This window comes from Dermacentor andersoni, chromosome 11 (genome assembly GCF_023375885.2).
Source record: "Dermacentor andersoni chromosome 11, qqDerAnde1_hic_scaffold, whole genome shotgun sequence".
Taxonomy (NCBI): Eukaryota; Metazoa; Arthropoda; class Arachnida; order Ixodida; family Ixodidae; genus Dermacentor; species Dermacentor andersoni.
In genome coordinates this window covers 123,059,178-123,079,708 of record NC_092824.1, presented here as the reverse complement: position 1 = coordinate 123,079,708, position 20,531 = coordinate 123,059,178, and the positions used below count along the sequence as shown (strand labels likewise).

Sequence of the window (20,531 nt, the reverse complement as noted above, 5' to 3'; positions counted from 1 at the left end):
AGTACCCGGCTTTGCCTGTGCAATAATCTTCTTTTACAAGTTCAGAGCCCTCTCCTCTGGCATAACAATATGTAATTCGTTACCTTTAGAAATAAAATCATCACACAACGTTGATACATTATCCGCAAGCACCAAGGAATATTTCATTCAGAAATTAAGACTTATCTTAATTTCTTAATTAACTATCCAAATGTATGTCATTTTGCTGTATACATTTTTTTTTTGTATAAGTAATTAATGTTATTGATAATGAAAGGAGTTTAGTCTCTCATATCGGTTCGTTCCTATGCGAAAGGTGCAGCGCGACTGGGACGGAAACAAAGAAACACGAACCACATCACAAGCACTGTGTTGATTATTCTTGTTAACATTCGTTGTTATTCTGTTACTTCCCACATTTTTTATTATTTTTCGTGTTTTTTTAATAATTAGCATTGCCATTAACTTATGTATCCAATTTCCTGTTACAGATAATTAACTTGCCTAATTATTATTATTATTATTATTGTTCACATGACCATACTTCTTTGCTGTTTTTGTATAATAACCCTATTTTTGTAATCATAGGAGGTCCCCCGGCAGTTTTTTCAAAACTCTGGGACCTCCTGCTGTAATGCTATTACCATGTAACTCAAACATGACTGTTGCAATAAACTTGACTAAACTTGACTAGTGCACTGAAATGGTGTACCAGTACATCACTCTCACCATTTTTATAATAAAAAGTGTACTTCCTCATGTACATCAACGATGTGAAGAGCTAATATGCTGTTGTACTAATAAACAGTGCCTGTGCTACATATCAGAAGCTTCAAGGTGCACAGGCGCGGACTTCCAGTACTCGTTTCCCAGCGAAGACTAAAAAAGTCCTGACCTTGACTTGCGGTGGATACTTTACCTTTTGCTCCAATGCCACCATGTTAAGCCAGATGGCACTGAAGGACTGCTGCAGAACTGGTAGGCCTTGCATTATCTGCCAACATCCGTTGCGCAATTGTTTAAGAGGTGGGTGCACCACAGAGCATGTGCGGTATCACACAGCTGCAAGAGGTGTCTTTTGTTTGCAGCTTAGGGGGTGCTCATAAGTACGAAGCCAATTGCACAATATAAAGTAAAGTATACTCTGGGCATTACCTGATTGCAAAACACGGCCTAAGGCGACATTACACAAACGGGAAATGAATCACCATAACAGCTTGAGCTGAGAATATCATCAAAGACAATAAGACATCACTTGTGGACGCACCATAGAGGTCAGGGTTAGGCCTGATGTGCTTCTCGAGGTAGGATGGGCTTGAAAACTGTGGCATGGCTGACCACAGCAGCCGCCTGAGCACATCATTGGTCGTCACGTCAAAGAGGCTCTGGTAGTAGCTGAACTTCCAGAACGATGGTGCACTGGCGTCTCTCTCTCGGTTCAGCAGCTGTAACTATCAGCACAAGCACAGGCACAAGGAGCCTTGATTTTATTCAACCAGCTTTCTTCTGGATCACTGCATGCTGAATGAGCAAACCTTGAGTCACCATGGATATAGGTGAAAAAGCTTAAACATGCAAGCAGTTGTGTGAAAAGTGTATGCCTCTGCTTTGCCAATGGAAACTGACCCTGGGGACCTTTACCACCCGAACTCTGTCAAGTGGGGCTAGCTTAGCAGGACTCTTTGAGGAACTATCAGACATTGTTTAGGATGCCATTGGCCATAGTGAGATTAGATGAACTTGTGAGGCTTATACAGTGCTGAGTACAACCACGTCCTCTGCTATAGAGGTCTCCCAGATAAGAAGCAATATGGGGTAGGATTCCTAATCCGTAAGGTCATAGCGGGCAACACTGACGAATTCTACAGCATTAATGAAAGGGTAGCAGTAGTAGTAGTCAAACTTAATAAGAGGTATAGATTAAAGGTAGCACAAGCCTATGCTCCAACATCCAGTCACGATGATGAGGAAGTAGATCAGTTTTATGAAGATGTTTAATTAGCGATGAGAAAAGTGCAAACTCGGTATACTGTAATAATGGGTGACTTAAATGCAAAAGTGGGGAAAAGGCAGGCTGGTGAACAAGCAAATGGCAAATACAGCGTCAATTCTAGGAACGGTAGAGGAGAGATGCTGATAGAATTCGCAGAAAGGAATAAGCTGAGAATAATGAACACCTTTTTCAGGAAACGTAGCAACAGAAAGGGGACCTGGAAAAGCCCTAATGGAGAAACAAGAAATGAAATTGACTTCATACTTTCTGCTGATCCCAGCATAGTGCAGGATGAAGAAGCGATAAATAGGGTAAAGTGCAGTGATCATAGGTTAGTGACGGCTAGGATTCACCCCAATTTGAAGTGATAAAGAGTAAAATTGGTCAAGAGTAAAATTGGTCAAGAAGAAACGGGTCAACCTAGAGGCAGTAAGGGTACAAGCAGACAAATTCAGGCTGGCACTTGCAAACAAATATGCAGCCTTAGAACAAATAGATAATGATGATGATATAGAGCTAACGAATAAAACCGTAATGAGGCTGGCTTCAGAGGCAAAAATTGAAGTGGGAGGCAAGGCACCAGGGCAACCAGTAGGCAAGCTGTCGAAAGTAACAAAGAACTCAGTAAAGAAACGACAAAGAGTGAAAGTGTCCAACTCAAGAGATAATGTGGAATTTGCGGAACTGCCAAAAGTGATCAACAAGGCAAAAATAAGTGACATTCGAAACTACAATGTGAGAAAGACTGAAGAAGCCGTAAAATATGGACAGAGCCTGAAATCGGTGAGCAAGAAACTTGGCATAGGACAAACCAAGATGTAGGTACTGAAAGATAAGCAGTGTAATATCATCAGCAATCTCGAAGGTATAATAAAAGCAGCAGAAGAATTCTATGCTGACCTGTACAGTACCCAGAGGAGTCAGGAGTACTCTGTTCGAAACAATAATGAACAGTATACAGAAACTCCTCCTATAACTAGAGATGAGGTCAGAAGGGCCTTGCAAGGCATGAAACAGGGATAAGTGGCAGAAGAGGATGGAATAACAGTCGATTTAATCAAAGATGGAGGAGACATAATGCTAGGAAAACTGGCGGCTCTCTATACGAAGTGTCTGTCGACTGCAAGGGTCCCAGAAAACTGGAAGAATGCAAAAATTATACTAATTGACAAAAAGGGAGACGTAAAAGAACTGAAAAATTATAGGCCTATAAGCTTACTCTCGGTATTATATAAAATATTTACCAAAATAATCTCTAACAGAATAAGGGCAACACTGGACTTTAGTCAACCAAGGGAACAGGCTGGCTTCAGGAAGGGATAGTCTACAATGGATTACATCCATGTCATTAATCAGGTTACCGAGAGATCCGCAGAGTACAATAAGCCTCTCTATATGGCTTTCATAGATTACGAAAAAGCATTTCATTCACTCGAGGTACCAGCAGTCATAGAGGCATTGCGTAATCAAGGCGTACAGACTGCTTATGTAAATACCCTGGAAAATATCTACAGAGATTCCACAGCCACCTTAATTCTACACAAGTAGGAAGATACCTATAAAGAAAGGGGTCAGACAAGAAGACACAATCTCTCCAATGCTATTCACTGCATGCTTGGAAGAAGTATTCAACCTATTAAATTGGGAAGGTTTAGGAGTAAGAATTGACGGTAAATACCTCAGCAACCTTCGGTTTGCCGATGACATTGTTCTATTCAGCAACACTGCGCACGAGTTACAACAAATGATTGAGGACTTTAACAGAGAGAGTGCAAGAGTGGGGTTGAAGATTATAATGCAGAAGACAAAGATAATGATAAATAACCGGACAAGGGAACATGCGTTCAAGATCGCAAGTCAGCCTATAAAGTCTGTGGAGTATGTTTACCTAGGTCAACTAATCACAGGGAACCCTGCCCATGAGAAGGAAATTCACAGAATAAAAATGGGTTGGATTGCATACAGCAGACATCGTGAGCTCCTGACAGGGAGCTTACCGTTATCATTGAAAAGGAAAGTATACAAGCAGTGCATTTTACCAGTGCTGATATATGGGGCAGAGACTTGGAGACTTACAAAGAAACTTGAGAACAAGTTAAGGACTGCGCAAAAAGCAATGGAACAAAGAATGCTAGGCATAACTTTAAGAGACAGAAAGAGAGTGGTTTGGATCAGAGAGCAAACGGTTATAGACGATATTATAATAGACATTAAGAGATAAAAATGGCGCTGGGCAGGTCATTTAATGGGCAGATTAGATAACCGTTGGACCATTAGGGTGACAGAATGGGTACCAAGAGAAGGGAACTGCAGTAGAGAAAAAAATGGCACTGGGCAAGTCATGTAATATGCAGATTAAATAACCGTTGGACCATTAAGGTGACAATGGGTACCAAGAGAAGGGAAGTGCGGTAGAGGACGGCAGAAGACTATGTGGTGCGACGAAATTAGGAAATTTGCGGGTGCTAGTTGGAATCGGTTGGCGCAGGACAGGGGTAATTGGAGATCGCAGGAAGAGGCCTTCGTCCTGCAGTGGACGTAAAATAGGATGATGATGATGAGTATGATGATGCGACGAAGTTCGTCTGCAGTGCAGCATGCGGTTTAAAGGCATTTCGCTGAAGTTCTGAATGCCGTTTGCTTGTTCTTTACTGCGTTGTGCTAGCTAAGCAGCACGACTGCACAAGTGCATTGCGTTGCATGTTAAAGCTACTGAAGCTTGCCAGAACTGAAATTGTTGGTTTTATGTGGCCCAGTAAATTCTCACACCAGCTGTCACGCACTTCACATTTTTACATCTATTTTATGCGTGGCTTCATGCATCTTGAACTGTTGGTAGTTGCTTCATGCATAGCTGTTGTTGATTTTTTTGAGGTGCGAGGTTTTCACCCTGCCTCATTTGTAAAGGGTCTAAATCACACTGTCTCGTATCGGAATGATGCCAAGCAAGTGCTTCTTTAACAGCTTTATTCTTTTTGCCCCATGGCATCTTAGATATTATAATTATAATTATATTATTAATAATAATTATATTATTATATATTGTTACGTAGAGTTACGAGGAAATGGTTTTATTTACAGGCGATGGACGATGATCGTAGCATGATCGCCGCACAGCTCGGCCTCCCAAACTCCTCGTCCTCTTCGTCTTCGCTCTTCTTGTCCGCGCCTTTCGTATCCGTTACATTTCCCCGCAAGCAGACGAAGCCCGTGGGACGAGTCAGGATGGACAAGCAGGGTAGAAAGGCTTCAGGCGAGCAATATGAGTCAGCTGAGTTCTGCTTGATCGCCGACCATTGCACAGGAGGCGAGCTATGACGTAAGTGAGTTCGCTCAGGCGGTCCACGACTACAAATGGGCCTGAATATTGTGACAAGAACTTTTGGCACAATCCGAGCTTGCGTTGCATTGTCCAAAGAAGGACCAAGTCACCTTTCTCCAATGATAGTTGTACGTGACGGTCGTCGTATCGCTCTTTCGAATGACTTTGCGAGGCCAGAGTACAAAGACGAGCTATTCGACGGGCTTCTTCGGCGAGACACAAAGTCTTCAATACAGAATCGTCACTGTGCAGTACGAAGTGTAAGAAAGTGTCGAGAGGGCTTCGCGGTAACCTTGCATACAAAAGATAAAATGGGCTATAGTTCGTGGTTTCGTGTTTCGCCGTGTTGTATGCGTAAGTGATGAAGGGCAGCACGTCGTCCCAGTTCTTATGATTGGAGGAGACGTACATGGCAAGCATGTTGGTCACCGTTCTGTTCGTCCTTTCAACGAGGCCATTGGTCTGTGGATGATACGGCGTGGAATGACGAACTGTGAAGTGCACAAATGAAGTAACTCTTCAATGGCATCAGCAGTGAACTGGCGACCACGGTCGCTGACGATGACACGTGGTGGGCCATGACGAAGGACCACGGAACGCAGCAGGAAGACCGCCACGCAAGCAGCGGTAGAAGACGGTATGGCTGCAGTTTCTGCATACCGTGTAAGATGGTCTACGCAGACAATTATCCAACGGTTCTTGTTGTTAGATAACGGGAATGGACCCAAAAGGTCAATGCCTACTTGCTCGAACGGCGTACTGGGCGGTGTCAATGGCCGAAGGGGACCCGGGGCTGCGGTGGTCGGTTGCTTGTGACGTTGGCACGTTTCACAACTAGCGACATAGCGCTTGGTTGTTTCATACATCTTGGGCCAGTAAAAGCGCTCCTGCGTGCGATGCAGCATTCGTACGAAGCCGAAATGGCCGGATGTCACATCGTCATGCATGGCGCGTAGAATGTCGGAGCGGAGACTCTCGGGGACAACAAGAAGAAAACGCGCTCCATGCCCGGAGTAATTAGTTTTGTAGAGCAATTTATCACGGACAGTAAAGCGACCGCTGCCTTTAGAAGTACGGGTGGCGACAAAAAGCGGATCAAGGGTAACATCATTGCGTTGTTCTCGCTGAAAGTCTGCCGCGTCAGGGAACGTAGAAGTAACAGCAGCGAGACAGTCGTCAAAATTCCCTGCATTGCAGTCGGTAGTCGCAAGAGGAATCTTGAGAGAGGCAGTCTGCATCAGCGTGACGACGGCCACTCTTGTACGATACCACAAAGTCGTATTCCTGGAGCCGCAGCGCCCAACGTGCGAGACGACCAGAGGGATCATGCAAACCGATCAGCCAGCATAAAGAATGGTGGTCGGTGATAATCTTGAATGGTCTACCATAAAGATAACACCGAAACTTTGGATTGGCGAAAACAGCTGCCAGGCATCCCTGTTCCGTAACCATATAATTGCGTTCAGATTTGCTCAGGCAACGGCTGGCATATGCGACAACATGTTCTGCGGCACTGTGACGTTGTACAAGCACCGCTCCTATCCCGATTCCACTAGCATCAGTGTGAACTTCAGTCGGGCAAGATGGATCAAAGTGACACAAGAGGGGTGCTGACGTTAGTACAAACTTCAGTTGAGAGAATGATGCGTCACACTCTGGTGTCCAATTGAAGGATGCATTTTGTCGCAAAATACTTGTCAACGGGTGAACGATGTCAGCAAACCGGGGAACAAAGCGACGAAAATACGAACATAGGCCAATGAATGATCGGAGTTCTCGTGCTGACTGCGGTGGCTTGAAGGAGCTCACCGCTTCAATCTTACGAGGATCGGGTCTGACGCCATCCTTGTCGACTAAGTGTCCCAGGACCAGTGTTTGACGTTCGCTGAACCGACACTTTTTTGAGTTTAGAACCAGTCCAGCTTTCTCAATGTAGTCGAGAACGAGGCTGAGGCGTTTGTTATGTTCTTCAAACGTGCGGCCAAAGATTACAACATCATCGAGGTAACACATGCATATCTCCCACTTTAGACCACGTAGTACTGTGTCCATGAATCTTTCAAAGGTGGCAGGAGCATTGCAAAGGCCAAAAGGCATAACATTAAATTCAAATAGGCCATCTGGAGTCACGAAAGTGGTCTTTTCCTTGTCGGCAGGGTCCATAGGTATTTGCCAATACCCCGATCGCAAATCAAGTGTTGAGAAGTAAGAAGCAGAGTGTAAGCAATCAATGACGTCATCGATTCGGGGTAGTGGATATACATCCTTCTTCGTCACTGCATTTAGATGTCTGTAGTTGACGCAGAATCTCCAGGAGCCATCTTTTTTTCGGACCAGGATTACTGGGGCTGCCCATGGACTACACGACTCTTGAACGACACCTTTGTTCATCATCTCCTTGACTTGTTCTGCAATAACTTTGCGCTCGGATGATGACACTCGGTAGGGCTTCCGGCGGATGGGGTGTGCTGAGCCGGTATCTATTCTGTGACGAGCGCGGGACGACGGTAAATGAAGGGGTGCATCTCCATGCGTGAAGTCGAATGCTGCCTCATGCCTGGCAAGGACCTGTACCAGTGCTTGCCGTTCTGATTTACCGAGAGCCTTGCTGATCATGCCGAGCATTAGCTCTTCAGAATGGCGATTATCGCAAGGAGAGCAAGCTGTAGAGACGTCCGTAGTTAGTGCCGCTATTGAGCTACACGCGGCTTTATCGAAGAGAGCGATTTTCATACCGCGAGAAGGGACAACCGGCATGGCGGAACAGTTCAGCGCCCACAATGTGGCGACTCCTTTCGTCATGCACACGACAGAGCAGGGCACAAGTATACCTTTTTTAGCACAGTTTATGCGGAGAGGCCTAACTACAAGGTCAACACAATCAGCATCAACAGTAGTTGCAGAAACACGAACGGGCGTCAGGCACCACGATGGTGCAATCACTTCATCAAGAACACCGAGTGTGTCTGTGTCCCTGTCTTCACCACCCGACCTTTGCTCGGAATGTGCTGACATAAATAACTTGTTCAATGATATTTTGCCACAACCACAGTCCACGGAAGCGCCGCACTGTTCAAGAAAATCTATCCCAAGGATAACATCGTGGAACAACGAGAAAGAACAAGGAATTCCGACACAAACACTTTCCCAGCCAACAAAACACTCGCAGCACAAACACCAAGGGGATGAAGCCACTCGCCACCTACTCCACGAAAGGTAATACCGTCGTTCCAAGAAAACATAACTTTGTGGCCTAGACGGTTTTTGAAAGCGAGGCTCATCACAGACACAGTCGCCCCAGTATCAACTAACGCCATGGTCGGTATTCCGTCAATCGAGACATTCACTTTGTTTTTGAGCATCACAACAGGCAGAGGCATTTCTGGCAAAGACCGTCCGGCGACCACACCTCCATTGGCCGCGGCTGCTAGTTTCCCGCAGGCGGTGAAGAAGAACGGCGCCGAGGAGACGAAGAGCGGTGGGGACGGTAATTTGGTGGCGTCAAACTGCGCTCAGATGCTGGCGAATCGCTGCATCTGGGCTCGTGTGAGAAGTGGTCCATTGTAAGGAAATCGGTTGTCCGCAAGTCATATGAAGTACGGGTTCTGGGTGACGAGAACATCGGTGGTGTCCTACGTGATTGACGGCCTTGGCGACAATACCGAGCTATATGGCCTGTGGAACCGCAGTCGTAGCACATGGGAGGGTCACGGTTCACAGCGTCTTCCTCGAAACGAATGGTAGGCCGCTGCGGGCGGCGAGAAAGTTTGTTGTCATGTGGATAACGTGTCCCTGCTGCTTGCTGAAATCCGTTGTATCTTTCATAAGTCATGTCGTGGTAGTAGGGTCGGTGCTGTTTTTGTCGCGGCCTGACAGAAGTCAGAGGGCCTCGGGGGTAAAAACGTGGCTGCTCTCGTTGTGGCCGAGCGTCATAAGCAGGGCCTCTGTCGTAGAGACATGGCTGCTGTCGAGGCGCGAATACATAATCCTCAGTGCCCCTTGACGGAGAGAAGGATGCCACGTTTGGCTCAAAATCTGGTGGTAGGCGGAAGCTATGAGTGCCTAGATGTGTCACTTGCGCGTGCAGGCTGAGCTCTTCCCGAACTATTTGCCGGATCGTTGATGCAAGATCGAGAGGCTGGTTGCTGTCAACGCTTGCAACTGTTGTCACATTGGCTAGCCTGCCAAACTTCGGCGTGATGCGCCTCGTCTTTAGTTGCTCGAAAGTGCGACAGTGCTGAATGACGTCAGCGACGGAAGCCAGGTTGTCTTTTGCAATGAGGAAATTGTATACATCCTCGGCAATTCCTTTTAGGATGTGCCCGACTTTGTCTTCCTCGGACATTCCACAGTCTACCGTCCAACACAGTTTTATTACTGCCTCGATGTACGTCGTGCAGGTTTCGCCTGGCACTTGCGCACGTTGCAGTAGCGTCTGTTCTGCCCTTTTCTTTTTCGTCGAGGAGTCGCCGAATCGCTCTTTGATTTCTGAAACAAATCTTCCCCATGTTGTGAACGTCTCCTCGTGATTGTTGAACCACAACAACGCCGTATCCGTTAGAAAGAACACGACGTTCGAAAGCTGAGAAGCGCTGTTCCACTTGTTGGCGGCACTCACCCGGTGATAATGGATGAGCCATTCCTCGACGTCTCCGTCCGATCTTCCGGTAAAGGGCCGTGCATCTCTCAGTTGCAGAACAGAACTTGTCGGCGCAGCAGTTGGAATGGGCCATTGTTCGTCTGCGTCGTGGGACATATTCAACTCTGGTGGATTCGGTGGGAGCCCAGCAAGGCGACGGCTCCGTCGAAGAACTTGTGGTTCAGCCTCCGTCTTCGGGTGTCGATTACCCAGCACCTTCCACCACAACTGTTACGAAGAATTGTGAGGAAATGGTTTTATTTACAGGCGATGGACGATGATCGTAGCGTGATCGCAGCGCAGCTCGGCCTCCCAAACTTCTCGTCCTCTTCGTCTTCGCCCTTCTTGTCCGCGCCTTTCGTATCCGTTACAATATTATAATTATAATTATATATTATAATGGCATCTGCATATTATAATCTTGTACCATTTTGGATGTGTCGGGCGCTCCTGTGCCGAGGCTTCAGCGACGTCGTTCGTAGCTAAGTACTCTTTTCTTTTTATTAGCTAGTGTTTTCGAAGAGTTTTCTTTTGCATGGAGTAGGGGCACAAATTTTGAATACTTGGTAAGAGTAGTAAACGTACTGGCTTTGTCTAAGTCTGGCGGCTCCCCCATTAGGCCTAGGTGGTAGGCGGGACCTATTTGATAGGCTTATTTAATTCTCTTAGTTAGCTCTTCGAAGTGATTCTTACATGGGGTAGGGAGTGCTACTTTTTTATTTTTGTTTGGGATAGCGGTCGAGGTCGGCTTTACTCGAGTGATTTCGCAGACTTGCTCGTTTGGGCCTAGGGACGTAGGTCTAGCGATGAAACGGAAGAAAGGGAAGGCCGTGGGGGATAGGGAGCAAGTGCAGTGCGACGAGTGCCTGCACTGGTGCTTCCTCAACGAGACTAGTTTCTAGAGTTTAGTAGACGCAGAGGGGTCTAGCTTCACATGCAGGGTGTGCGAGGGTGTCAGGGAAGCAGTCCAAAAACTTGAAGGAACTTGGGCAGCGAAGTTTGAAGAGGTTAAAGCAGACCTGAGGGAGGAGCGGGAGAAGCGGGTAGCACTGCAGGCGAAAGTCGACGATTTGGTCAAGGTGGAAGCAGTCCAGGCCGCACAATTAGTAAGGACCGTGGCCGAGCTTGGGGAAGAGAGGGAAAGGAGCGCCGAACTGGAAAGGCGGCTCGATGCGCTTGAGACGCAGGCAGCAGAGAAGGATGGGTCGGAACATCAAGCCGGTGACAAAAGCCCAGAAAGTCGGGTAGACCCTACAGGCGAAGTAGGAGGCAGGGAGGCAGAGCAAGCAGTCATCGGCCCGCCGCCGGTGAATCGGCATAGTTATAGCGAAGCAGCGCAACACGCCCCGAGTGAGGCAACGCTGCCGCCACAGAGGTGCCAGCGGGCACGAAGAGAGGAGGGGAACAAGCTAGCCCCAAGGAATGAGGTCACAGTCAATGATAAGAGGCAGCATAATCTGGAAGTTCGGAGTAGGAAGGGAATACCCTAGTACTTATCGGTGGTGACTCAAACATGAGTAGGTGCAAATGAACTATAATGGAGCCTGTAAAGGGTGATAAGTGGGTAGTAGTCGGGGCGTTCCCAGACAGGACAATGGACGCAGTACCAAGAGAAACAAAAAGCGAGCTTTCTAAGAATGTTTCAGAGCGCAATGTGGTAGTGTTAGTGGCGGGGCTAAATGATGTCCTGAATGGTGAAGCCGTAAAAGTAGTGGAAAGATTAGCGGAGGGAGTTGACGATTTAAGGGCGATAGCACAGCAACTCCAGATCATGGTATGCACAGTGCCGGAGGTGCAAGGACGGAACGGAGAAATTACCACGGACGCTGTAGCTGTTAATCCGGAGATAAGAAAGCTAAGCCAGGAGAAAGGCTTTGAAGTGGCAGACGTAAACAGAGAAGTGCATAGAGCAGGCTTTGGCGGAGGCTTTACATGAAATGGCATCCACTTTAATGGAAGGCTAAGAGCCGAGATCAGCTGGCACCTGGCAGGCCGGGCAGTAGCTTTTTTAGGGAGTCCACTGCGGCTCAGGGCATAGGGGTAGGTAGAAGCAATGTAGAAAGTGCAACAATAGAGGCTGACACCAATAAAATGGCCACTAGGAGGTCTAGGAAGAAAACTACAAAAAAGAAATTTAACACCAGGATCAGGTACATAAACATGCAAGGTGGTAGAAAGAGAGTGAAGTGGTTAGAAATAGAACAGCAGTTAAAGGACGAAGAAGTAGGTGTAGATGTGCTATGCAAAACACATCTCAGGGATCTAGAAGACCTGCTGTTTATTGAGGGCTACGTCTGGGATGGGAGCAACAGAACAACAGAGAGGAAGGGAAGAGGAGTAGGTATGCTGATACATCAAGGAACAAATTGGCAAAGAATAAAGTCAACTTGCAAAGAACATGTCTGAGTATCAGGTACAATTGCTAGTAAAAAGACATAGCTAGGATTAGTTTACTTAGGGACAGGGGACAAATGCAGGCAAGAGAACAAAGATCTAGTGAAGTGTCTCAATGATGATATAAAGGAGTTTGGAGAAGGTGCCGATATTTGTCTGCTGGGTGACATGAATGGCCACATCCAGGATCTGGATGGGTACACAGATTGTAACAGGAAGTTGATGCTAGACTTCTGTGAGTGACACAACCTAGTTATAGTAAATAGAGAAACTAAGTGTGAGGGACCAATCACGTGGGAATCCGGTAACAGGCAAACGATCATTGACTACTGCTTAATGCTGCAGGGGATGTATAGCAAGCTAGCAATAAGGGAAATAGACGAAGAGGGGAAGTACAGCCTCGGAAGTGATCATAAGTGCATTAGTCTACAGTCGGAAGCCCTGCTCAAAAGAGAAATGCAGGGAAGTCAAAAAGAGTACACAAAATTAAATGACGAACTAATAGCGCAAATAGCAGCCGGCATAGAGGAAGCCATAGAGAAACATCCCATGGAAAGGTTGGATCATAATCAGTTAGAACTACTCATTAGTACAAAAATAAAAGAAGTAAAAGGAGTAAACCGCTGGAGAGGAAAGAGGAAGTCACGAAGTTGGTGGAATAAGAAAATTAGGGAGGCCATCGAACGACGGTTGGCATCATGGGAACACAGAGAAGCAAAGAGGGCACACTTATCTGAAGATCAAACAGGCCAAAAATGGGAATCTTATCGACAAAAGAAACAACAAGTGCAGGTCCTCGTCCAAGCTGAAATAAAGCAGTCCTCTGATCGTTGGCTGGCTGAAGTTCGCGATGCAACTAAAGGGGGGTCAAGAAAATTCTGGAACCATTAAGCAGGCTGGGTAAAGTGAATCACAGAAAGCAGGAACAGATTCACGATGCCGAGGAAAATTGTTTAGAGGGAGATGACGCTGTGAACTACATTGGTTAAGTTATAGCCGAGTCATTTAGGAAAGATGATAGGGTAATCGTCCCAAATGAGGAAGCAACACAGGATAGCACAATAGAAAACAGCCTAGAACTGACCAATCTTAACTAGAAAAAGGCAGAAGCAAATGTTCCAAAACGCACGTCCGCAGGGACAGACGAAATTCCAATCAAGTTAATTAATGAACTTGGCCCAAGAAGCAAGGAAACGCTGATAAAAGCATTGGAGGCAGTCATGACAAATAAGCAAATTCCACACAGCTGGAAACAAAAGTAAAATTAATTTGATTTATAAATGGAAAGGGGATAAGACGAACATAAAATCCTTCCGACCAATTACGATAACATCAGTTATATATACGCTGGCGATGCAGTCGGTGAAATTAAAAATGCAGTCATGGGTAGAAAGTAACAGAATACTCGGAAAACTTCAGAACGGGTTCAGAAGTGGTAGGTGCTTCGATGATAGCCTGTTCTTGCTTACCCAGTGCATAGAAATAGCTAAGGCGGAAAATACACCTCTGTATTTAGCCTTCCTGGACATAAGCGGTGCATACGACAACGTGAACAGGGAACTCCTGTGGAACATATTAAAAGATGAAGGTATCAGTCATGAGGTAATTGATTTTCTACCGTAAATATATCGAGAAAATAATGTTGAAATAAGATGGTAAGGAATTAAGAGTACGACAACTGTCGAGGTACACAAAGGATTAAGACAAGGTTGTCCCCTATCACAGCTGCTGTTCATGCTTTATATGATAAGTATGGAAAGAAGGCTACAAGGAAGCAATCTAGGGTATAATCTGTCGAACAGATTAGGCGGAAAGGTTGTTGAGCAACTACAACAGGGTTTAATGTATGCGGACGATATTGTACTGTTAGCAGATAGCCAGGAAGGTTTGCAAACTCTGGTCAATTACTGTGGAGACGAAGGAGACAATCTAGGTTTCAGTTTTAGTGCAGCTAAGTCTGGTAGGATGTTTTTCAACGATACAACTGATCAGTAGCTTACAATACGAGGCCATGAAATACCTCGAGCGGCAGAATACAAATATCTCGGGGTATGGATAAAGAAAGGGCAGATGTACACGGAAAAGCACGAACAGTCTCTCATAGCAAAAGGGCGAAGAGATGCTGGGATAATAAAACTAGGGCATTGTCGGGGTACAACAGGTATGAGGTACTGAGAGGTATTTGGAAGGGAGTAATGGTGCCGGGGCTTACTTTCGGGCATGTGGTCCTGTGCTTAAGGGCAGAAGTTCAGTCGAGACTAGAAGTAAATCGGAGAGCTGTGGAAATATCAGCACTAGGTGCCCACGGGAAAACCACAAACGAAGCAGTACAGGGGGATAGGGGATGGGCATCGTTCGAAGCACGGGAAGCTCAGAGTAAAATCATATACGAAGTGGTGGTGGTAACAACTTTATTTCGTCAACAGAAAGGATTTGGTTGACTTTAATGGGTCTCCAGGGTGCGTGAGGTGGCCGCCCGATCAGTTCCTCTAGTGCCACCTAAATCCTATACGAAAAACACCTGAGGAAATTCGACGATAACAGGTGGGCAGCTAAGGTATGACCTATACTTTATACCTATACCTTTAGGTATAAATAATTACCTATAAGGTACCTATAATTATACCTATACAGAAAGAGCGTTGACTCACAATGGCGGAAAAGAACTAGGATGCTAACCAGTAAGTATGCCAGACATGAGGACGGAGAAAGACAGAGCATTAAATGACAGGTTAAAAACGTAGAAGGTAAAAATTGGATAAATTCAATAGAAAAGCAGCATAGTGTTGAACTATATCAATACTGGAAACAGCAGATCAGGAAGGAAGCGTTTTATGATAACTCAAGAGGCAGTGCCCTACTCTTTGAAGCTAGGTTAGGATGTCTTAGTACAGAGAGCTATAAAAAGAAATTTAACGAAGACACATGTACTGTGTGTGGTAAATCTGTAGAAACAATAGAACACCTCATACTAAAATGTGATGGTATCCATCCCAATGTCGATGCGGGCAGTCACGCTTCCAGAGGCCCTAGGGTTCAGAGATAACATTAGTCATGTAAATAAATATGCGGTGGAAATTAGCAAAAAGCGATTGGAGGATTGGTGGCTGAAAAGCAGAGAGGTGACATAAGGTTAAAAGTGTAGGAAGACGTACTTAAAGAAAATGGCGAATTTTAATAATTTTAATAACTTACAACACAGTTAAACAAAAACAAAAAGCTGAGCATGGTGGCAACTGCCATCCCCCCGTTTCAAAGGGGACCCTCCTACCTTCCATCCATCCATCCATAGGCGGTGCACTATGCGTATACGTGGTTAGGGTGGCTAGAAGGTGGTCCTTCTAGCCACCCTAACGTGGTTCGACAATCTTTTTGCCGAAATGACGTCTGACGCCGGACGCCGATGCCGGATTTTCTTCTGCACGGGCTCCTTAACGCTCTCGCGTTAAAATATAAATCCATGTTTAATGAGAAAAACATGGCTCGTTTTAGCCACTACGATAGGCCTTCTTTCCATCAGTGGGGTTATCTCGATTCATGTTCCAAACGGTTAATTGTCTGTCTTTAAGAAATTAAACAAATAGTCCAACAGTAAAAATGTGACCAGGGGCAGTATTCTCAGGCGATCCCTTTCGGAAATACTTTCACTTTCGCATGTGAGCGCCGGGCGCGTCTGTGGGCGACAAAGTCCCTGGCACTTAGCAAAGATATCTCGCGAAAGAATCTCCGAAAATGATCGACTAAGAGTACAGTACATACCAACGCAGGTTAAATTAACGGTGAAGCCTACCTCGTCGCTCTCGTCTTCGTCATCGTTCATGTCCGAGAAGCTGGTGTATGCCTGATTCACTGCTTGCTGACTGCGCTGGTCGCTGCTGCCTTGCAACGTGTCCGAGAAATCTGATTCAAAACACACCGGAACATGAGCATGATACGCAAAGCGTTGATGAATGTTTTCCCTGTTTACCTTGGAACTGCAGGTTTGCTTGTGCTTCGCTTTGGTCGCCCTGAAATCGCACAAATTGAAGTTTGTATTCCAGGCCGTGAAGGCAACAACGAAAGTGGGATTACAACCGGCACGGTTAGGGCGGTTAGCGCGCGCGGTAAGAAAACACCACGCTTAATAAGAAAGAGATCATCCTAAGCAATTGTGAGCACCTTATTAATCCCTGATAGTATTCATACAATTGAATGCTGCTTTTAAATATGACGAAAATCACCTTACATCAAAGTCGATAATTTTCGCCGTTATGGGAGCAGCCATTTTTAAAGTGCACGTCTGCCAGCGGTGTATGTATACGTACATGTACGTATGTACGTACTTACATACGCGTAATGTCAAGTGAACGCAGGTAAGGATGTAGCTCCAACGCAGAATACGTTTTAAATTAGCATATATAAAGCTTTAAAACGCTTAAATTGATTTTTGAACACTTGCAATAGTGCTGCGGTTGATTGCGCTGCCTCGGATCGTCGGCAGAAACGACTGTAAAGAAACGGCGGTAGTTTTCGCGTGGTGGGATGTAGCACTGTCCTTCGGATGTAGTCTGTTTTTTCCATGTTTTCAGTTGTGAGTGTAGACAGGTTGTGGAGCCGCGAGTGGGTGCGGCTTTCATTGCGACCTCTCCTTCAGTGCGTGGTGGAACAAAGGACCTTTAAAGGGAATGTATTTTGTTTACACCGAGTGCACTGAAAGCCCCTACAGGCCCCATGCACGGCCTTGTCCGTGTCGCCGCTTTCCTCGTCGCCTCCGTGTCGGGCTCGCTGCTGGCAGTGATCGTGCTGCAGTATCGAGAGATTCTCGAGAGCAGCGAGCAACTGGCTACACCGCCAGCCAGATATGCATTACAGCGGTCGGCCAGCTACCAGAGCTGGCTGTCCAACTTGGGTATGGAGCGCGCGGGCAGCGGGGCCACCAGCGAGGCACGCCTGCTGTACGAACGCGTGCCCGTGCTCTGCTTGGTCCGCGCCACTTCCGCGCAGCAGGCGCGCTCGGTGCTCAACACGTGGAGCCGCCGCTGTAACCGGGCGGTGTTCTTCGGGGGCCTGTCGGACCCGCACGTGCCCGTCGAGCGGGTGTCTGGTGGCGCGTGCGCGCTCTTCACGCGCGTGCTGGCCAAGCACAGGGGCTCGTTCCGCTGGCTGCTGCTCGTGGACGACGAGGCGTTCGCCGTGGTGGAGAACCTGCGCTTCTACGTGGCCCCATTGAACGCCAGCGACATCCACTACCTGGGCCACCCCGTGCGATGGGGATCCGCCTTCTACAACGCGCTGGCGGCCGGCGTCGCGCTCAGCGAGGGCGCCGTGCAGGCGCTGCGCCACCGCTGCCGTGCTGCAGCGTCGTCCGAGGAGCTCGAGCGGGCGGTGGCCGCCGCGCTGCCCGGCGTCCCGGTGGACACGCGTGACCCGCTGCTCCGGGGCCGTTTCAACCCGTTCGCCGTCGAGGAGATGATAGTGCCCGGATCCGTGGCCTACGGCCATCCACACCGGCGCTCAAGCCTCTTCCGCAGCCCCGAGGTAGACAGGCAAGCACGACGCGCTTTCAGAGCAACCTCTTTTGATGTCGTACTTACAAGTATATTGACAGCAAACAGTGTACTTTTAGTTCGGCACATTAGTTAATGAACTCCTTACACCGAGAATTACTAGAAAAATAACTGCTAGACATAGCGTTACTGTTGTTCCGTCGCCATAATAATTCCCAGACTGAGAACTACCATGAGCAGAGAGATTGGATTTTAGTACGATTGTAAATGACCACAGATCAAGACGCATTCCAACCAATTGAACGTAATTTTTCTTTGATTTAAAACTGTCATTATTTGAATTGCAATTATGACGGTACACATTTTAAGAACCATTAACCTATGCATAACAGTAATTTCGTGCAACACATGGACATTGTATTGACACCGCAAAAAAAAAAAAAAATGCTCTTTAGAGAGAGAATGACAATAGATGTTAGCATCTATTGTGTATCCTTGCATGCCTTCAAATGTTAAGCTTTTGTCAGCTAGATGCCTAACCATGGTGGAGTCATCTGTATGCATGATATTATACACCATACAAATTGTATGTCACACACTAAGCAAAGTATTGCTTCATAAATATCTAGGAGTCACCCTCTCTAATTTACCATGACGCGCCCATATTAATAACATTATTTCAGCATTGAACGAAACACCCATATCAAGTGCTTCCAATCACAGCATTAGAAGCTGTTCAAAATCATGCCATCCAATTCATTCATTCCTCATATTCATAGGACGTCAGTACTTCATCTTTGAAAGCACAATCCAGTCTACTGCCCCCCTCCTATTGTCGCCGCATTGCTGGCCTCTCCATTTTTCACGTTTTTCTCTCAATACAACAAGCACCGTGTATTACAGCCGCAGCATGCATATCCTACCACACCGTTTGCCATCGCACACTACTACGTTTTCTGCTTCATTATTTTCTAGAGCAGGTGCAGACTGGAATGGCCTACCCTATGACATCGTCTCCATCGCTACATCATCTGCTTTCCAAGAACGCACAACTGATCATCCTCAATGTTAAATAATCTTCGCCTTTTGTTTTCTCTTATTTGAAATGTAGACACACCCCTTATGTAACACTCCCCGAAATGGGGGCCTTTAAAGAAATAAATTTAGATACTCTACTGAGCGCTATGCTCCAGATAACCAATTATTTCTTACATACTAGTATTTGCTCCATGTAATGCCACAAATTTGATCAATTAATGTGTAATGAAAGGTAGTTGCAGAGCACCACAATATTATTCGTCATTGCAGGGGGGACGCTGCTGCAGCCAGCATGCAATCACCTTTCACGGAGTGAACCCGGTGGACATGTTCCTGCTTGAATACCTTGTGTACGGGCTACATGTTGGGTCTGGGGGTGGTCTTTCCCCAACCAGCAGTCCACCTGCCAATGCCCCCATGGAGCTTGCGAGCCTTCTCAGGGGAAAAGCCTTTGTCAAGCCATACGGAATCATTGCTGGCACCTTCTGAAGGCAGTGCTGTGCTAAAAAGTGATTGCAGGATACAACAGTTCTTGCCTCACTTGATGTTCATGCATAACTCCTCTGCTTAGTTGTGCCTTATTTTGTTGACAGATTGCTCAGCACTGTAAATGTCCATGTAGTCACACATGCAAGCTTAGCCAGGTTAGAAATACATGTGATGTGCATGGAAACCACGCAGAGCTCAAAAATATTTTTAGTGTAAAAATTTTTGCGAACTGTGATGTCTTGTAAATTGTCATTAGAGCTTTAGATTAGGGGACGCAAGCAGCTTGTGTATGCAACTAGGGGGCGACAGTACTGTGCATGCGTAGTACTGTGGCCCCTAGTTCTTGCGCCCCCTAGTCTAAAACTATTATTAATGCATGTGCAAGTGTTGCCCTTTCTTTTTTTACATGGAGGAAGAAAAGCTTAGGAGATGCCCTGGCAATATCTATTTCATTGGAGAAAGTGCAGCAGAGGTCATGCATCTTTGAGACTAGTAGTCCAGACAGCAGTGTTATAGCAACCCCATGTTGGGTCACCCAGCGACACGAGCAAATGCACACACACGATCATTGTCAGCAATTAGAGAGTCTGTGCCTCCGCATCTTGCACCACGCTATCATGTGCAATGCTACAAGACTTCCCAGAACTTTTCCTTTGACAGCATGTCCTCCAATCATTTTAACACAAGCTTTGTTGCACAGCATGGTGGCAGAACACAATTGGGTGAAGGCTAGCTAGCACTGACAAAGGGGGGGGGGAGAGGAATGATGAGGAGCATTGGGGGCTCTCCTATGTTGTTTCCTTTCTCCATGCCTTTTTATAACATCGTGCTGTGCAGCCGTTTTGGACTATGCACTACTGTTCCCTACACTTCCCGCTAGACCATTTTATCGGATTGGTGCAGGAATGACGAAACCCTTTCCCTGTCGCAACAAAAGTCAAGATTTTTTGTTTCTCCTTTACATTTTTGCATTGCACAATGCGAAATCTGGAATCTGCACAGAAGCATATGGTTGTAATCCGATGCAGCACCCCTCTCAGCTGGGTCTCTTCGCTGGACATATTGGCCTCTGTGTGTAGGAGTGAATGGTTAGCTGTTGGCTGTTGTGAAATACATTGAAGTAGTGCCTTACCAATGGAGTTTTCTGCATTTTTATCTTTCACCACCGCTGTTTTTGAGCAAACGAAAACG

General features: G+C 46.4%; 2 protein-coding genes across 11 annotated transcripts in view; one reads left to right on the top strand and one right to left on the bottom strand.

Annotated features, from left to right (window-relative positions):
- Positions 1–18,754, bottom strand: part of LOC126539350 (protein YIPF1) — an 81,168-nt gene extending 62,414 nt beyond the window's left edge. For 5 of the 7 annotated variants that reach the window (XM_055075546.2, XM_055075550.1, XM_055075549.2 and 2 more), the window contains exons 1-5: positions 16,553–16,643; positions 16,295–16,334; positions 16,118–16,227; positions 15,300–15,356; positions 1,247–1,430 (exon numbers count right to left, since the gene is read on the bottom strand). In XM_055075546.2, the coding sequence (XP_054931521.1) occupies positions 1,247–1,430; positions 15,300–15,356; positions 16,118–16,227; positions 16,295–16,334; positions 16,553–16,633 (472 nt within the window). In that variant the 5' untranslated portion in view covers positions 16,634–16,643. Of the gene's footprint in view, positions 1–1,246; positions 1,431–15,299; positions 15,357–16,117; positions 16,228–16,294; positions 16,335–16,552; positions 16,644–17,900 lie in introns of those variants that run through there. The other 2 variants (XM_055075547.2, XM_050186174.3) reach the window with 2 other exon arrangements.
- LOC126539347 (glycoprotein-N-acetylgalactosamine 3-beta-galactosyltransferase 1-like) lies at positions 16,795–20,471 on the top strand. Of its 4 annotated transcripts, none has more exons than XM_050186168.3 (2): positions 16,795–17,844; positions 19,122–20,471. In XM_050186168.3, the coding sequence occupies exons 1-2, from the start codon at positions 17,038–17,040 to the stop codon at positions 19,338–19,340; spliced, it is 1,026 nt and encodes a 341-aa protein (XP_050042125.1). In that variant the 5' UTR covers positions 16,795–17,037; the 3' UTR covers positions 19,341–20,471. The 4 variants fall into 4 exon arrangements, with proteins under 4 accessions (XP_050042125.1, XP_054931531.1, XP_054931530.1 ...); XM_055075556.2 differs by having other exon boundaries at positions 16,795–17,852; positions 19,122–19,259; XM_055075555.2 differs by lacking the exon at positions 19,122–20,471 and adding an exon at positions 18,794–18,993.
- The last annotated feature ends 60 nt before the right edge of the window (positions 20,472–20,531 follow it).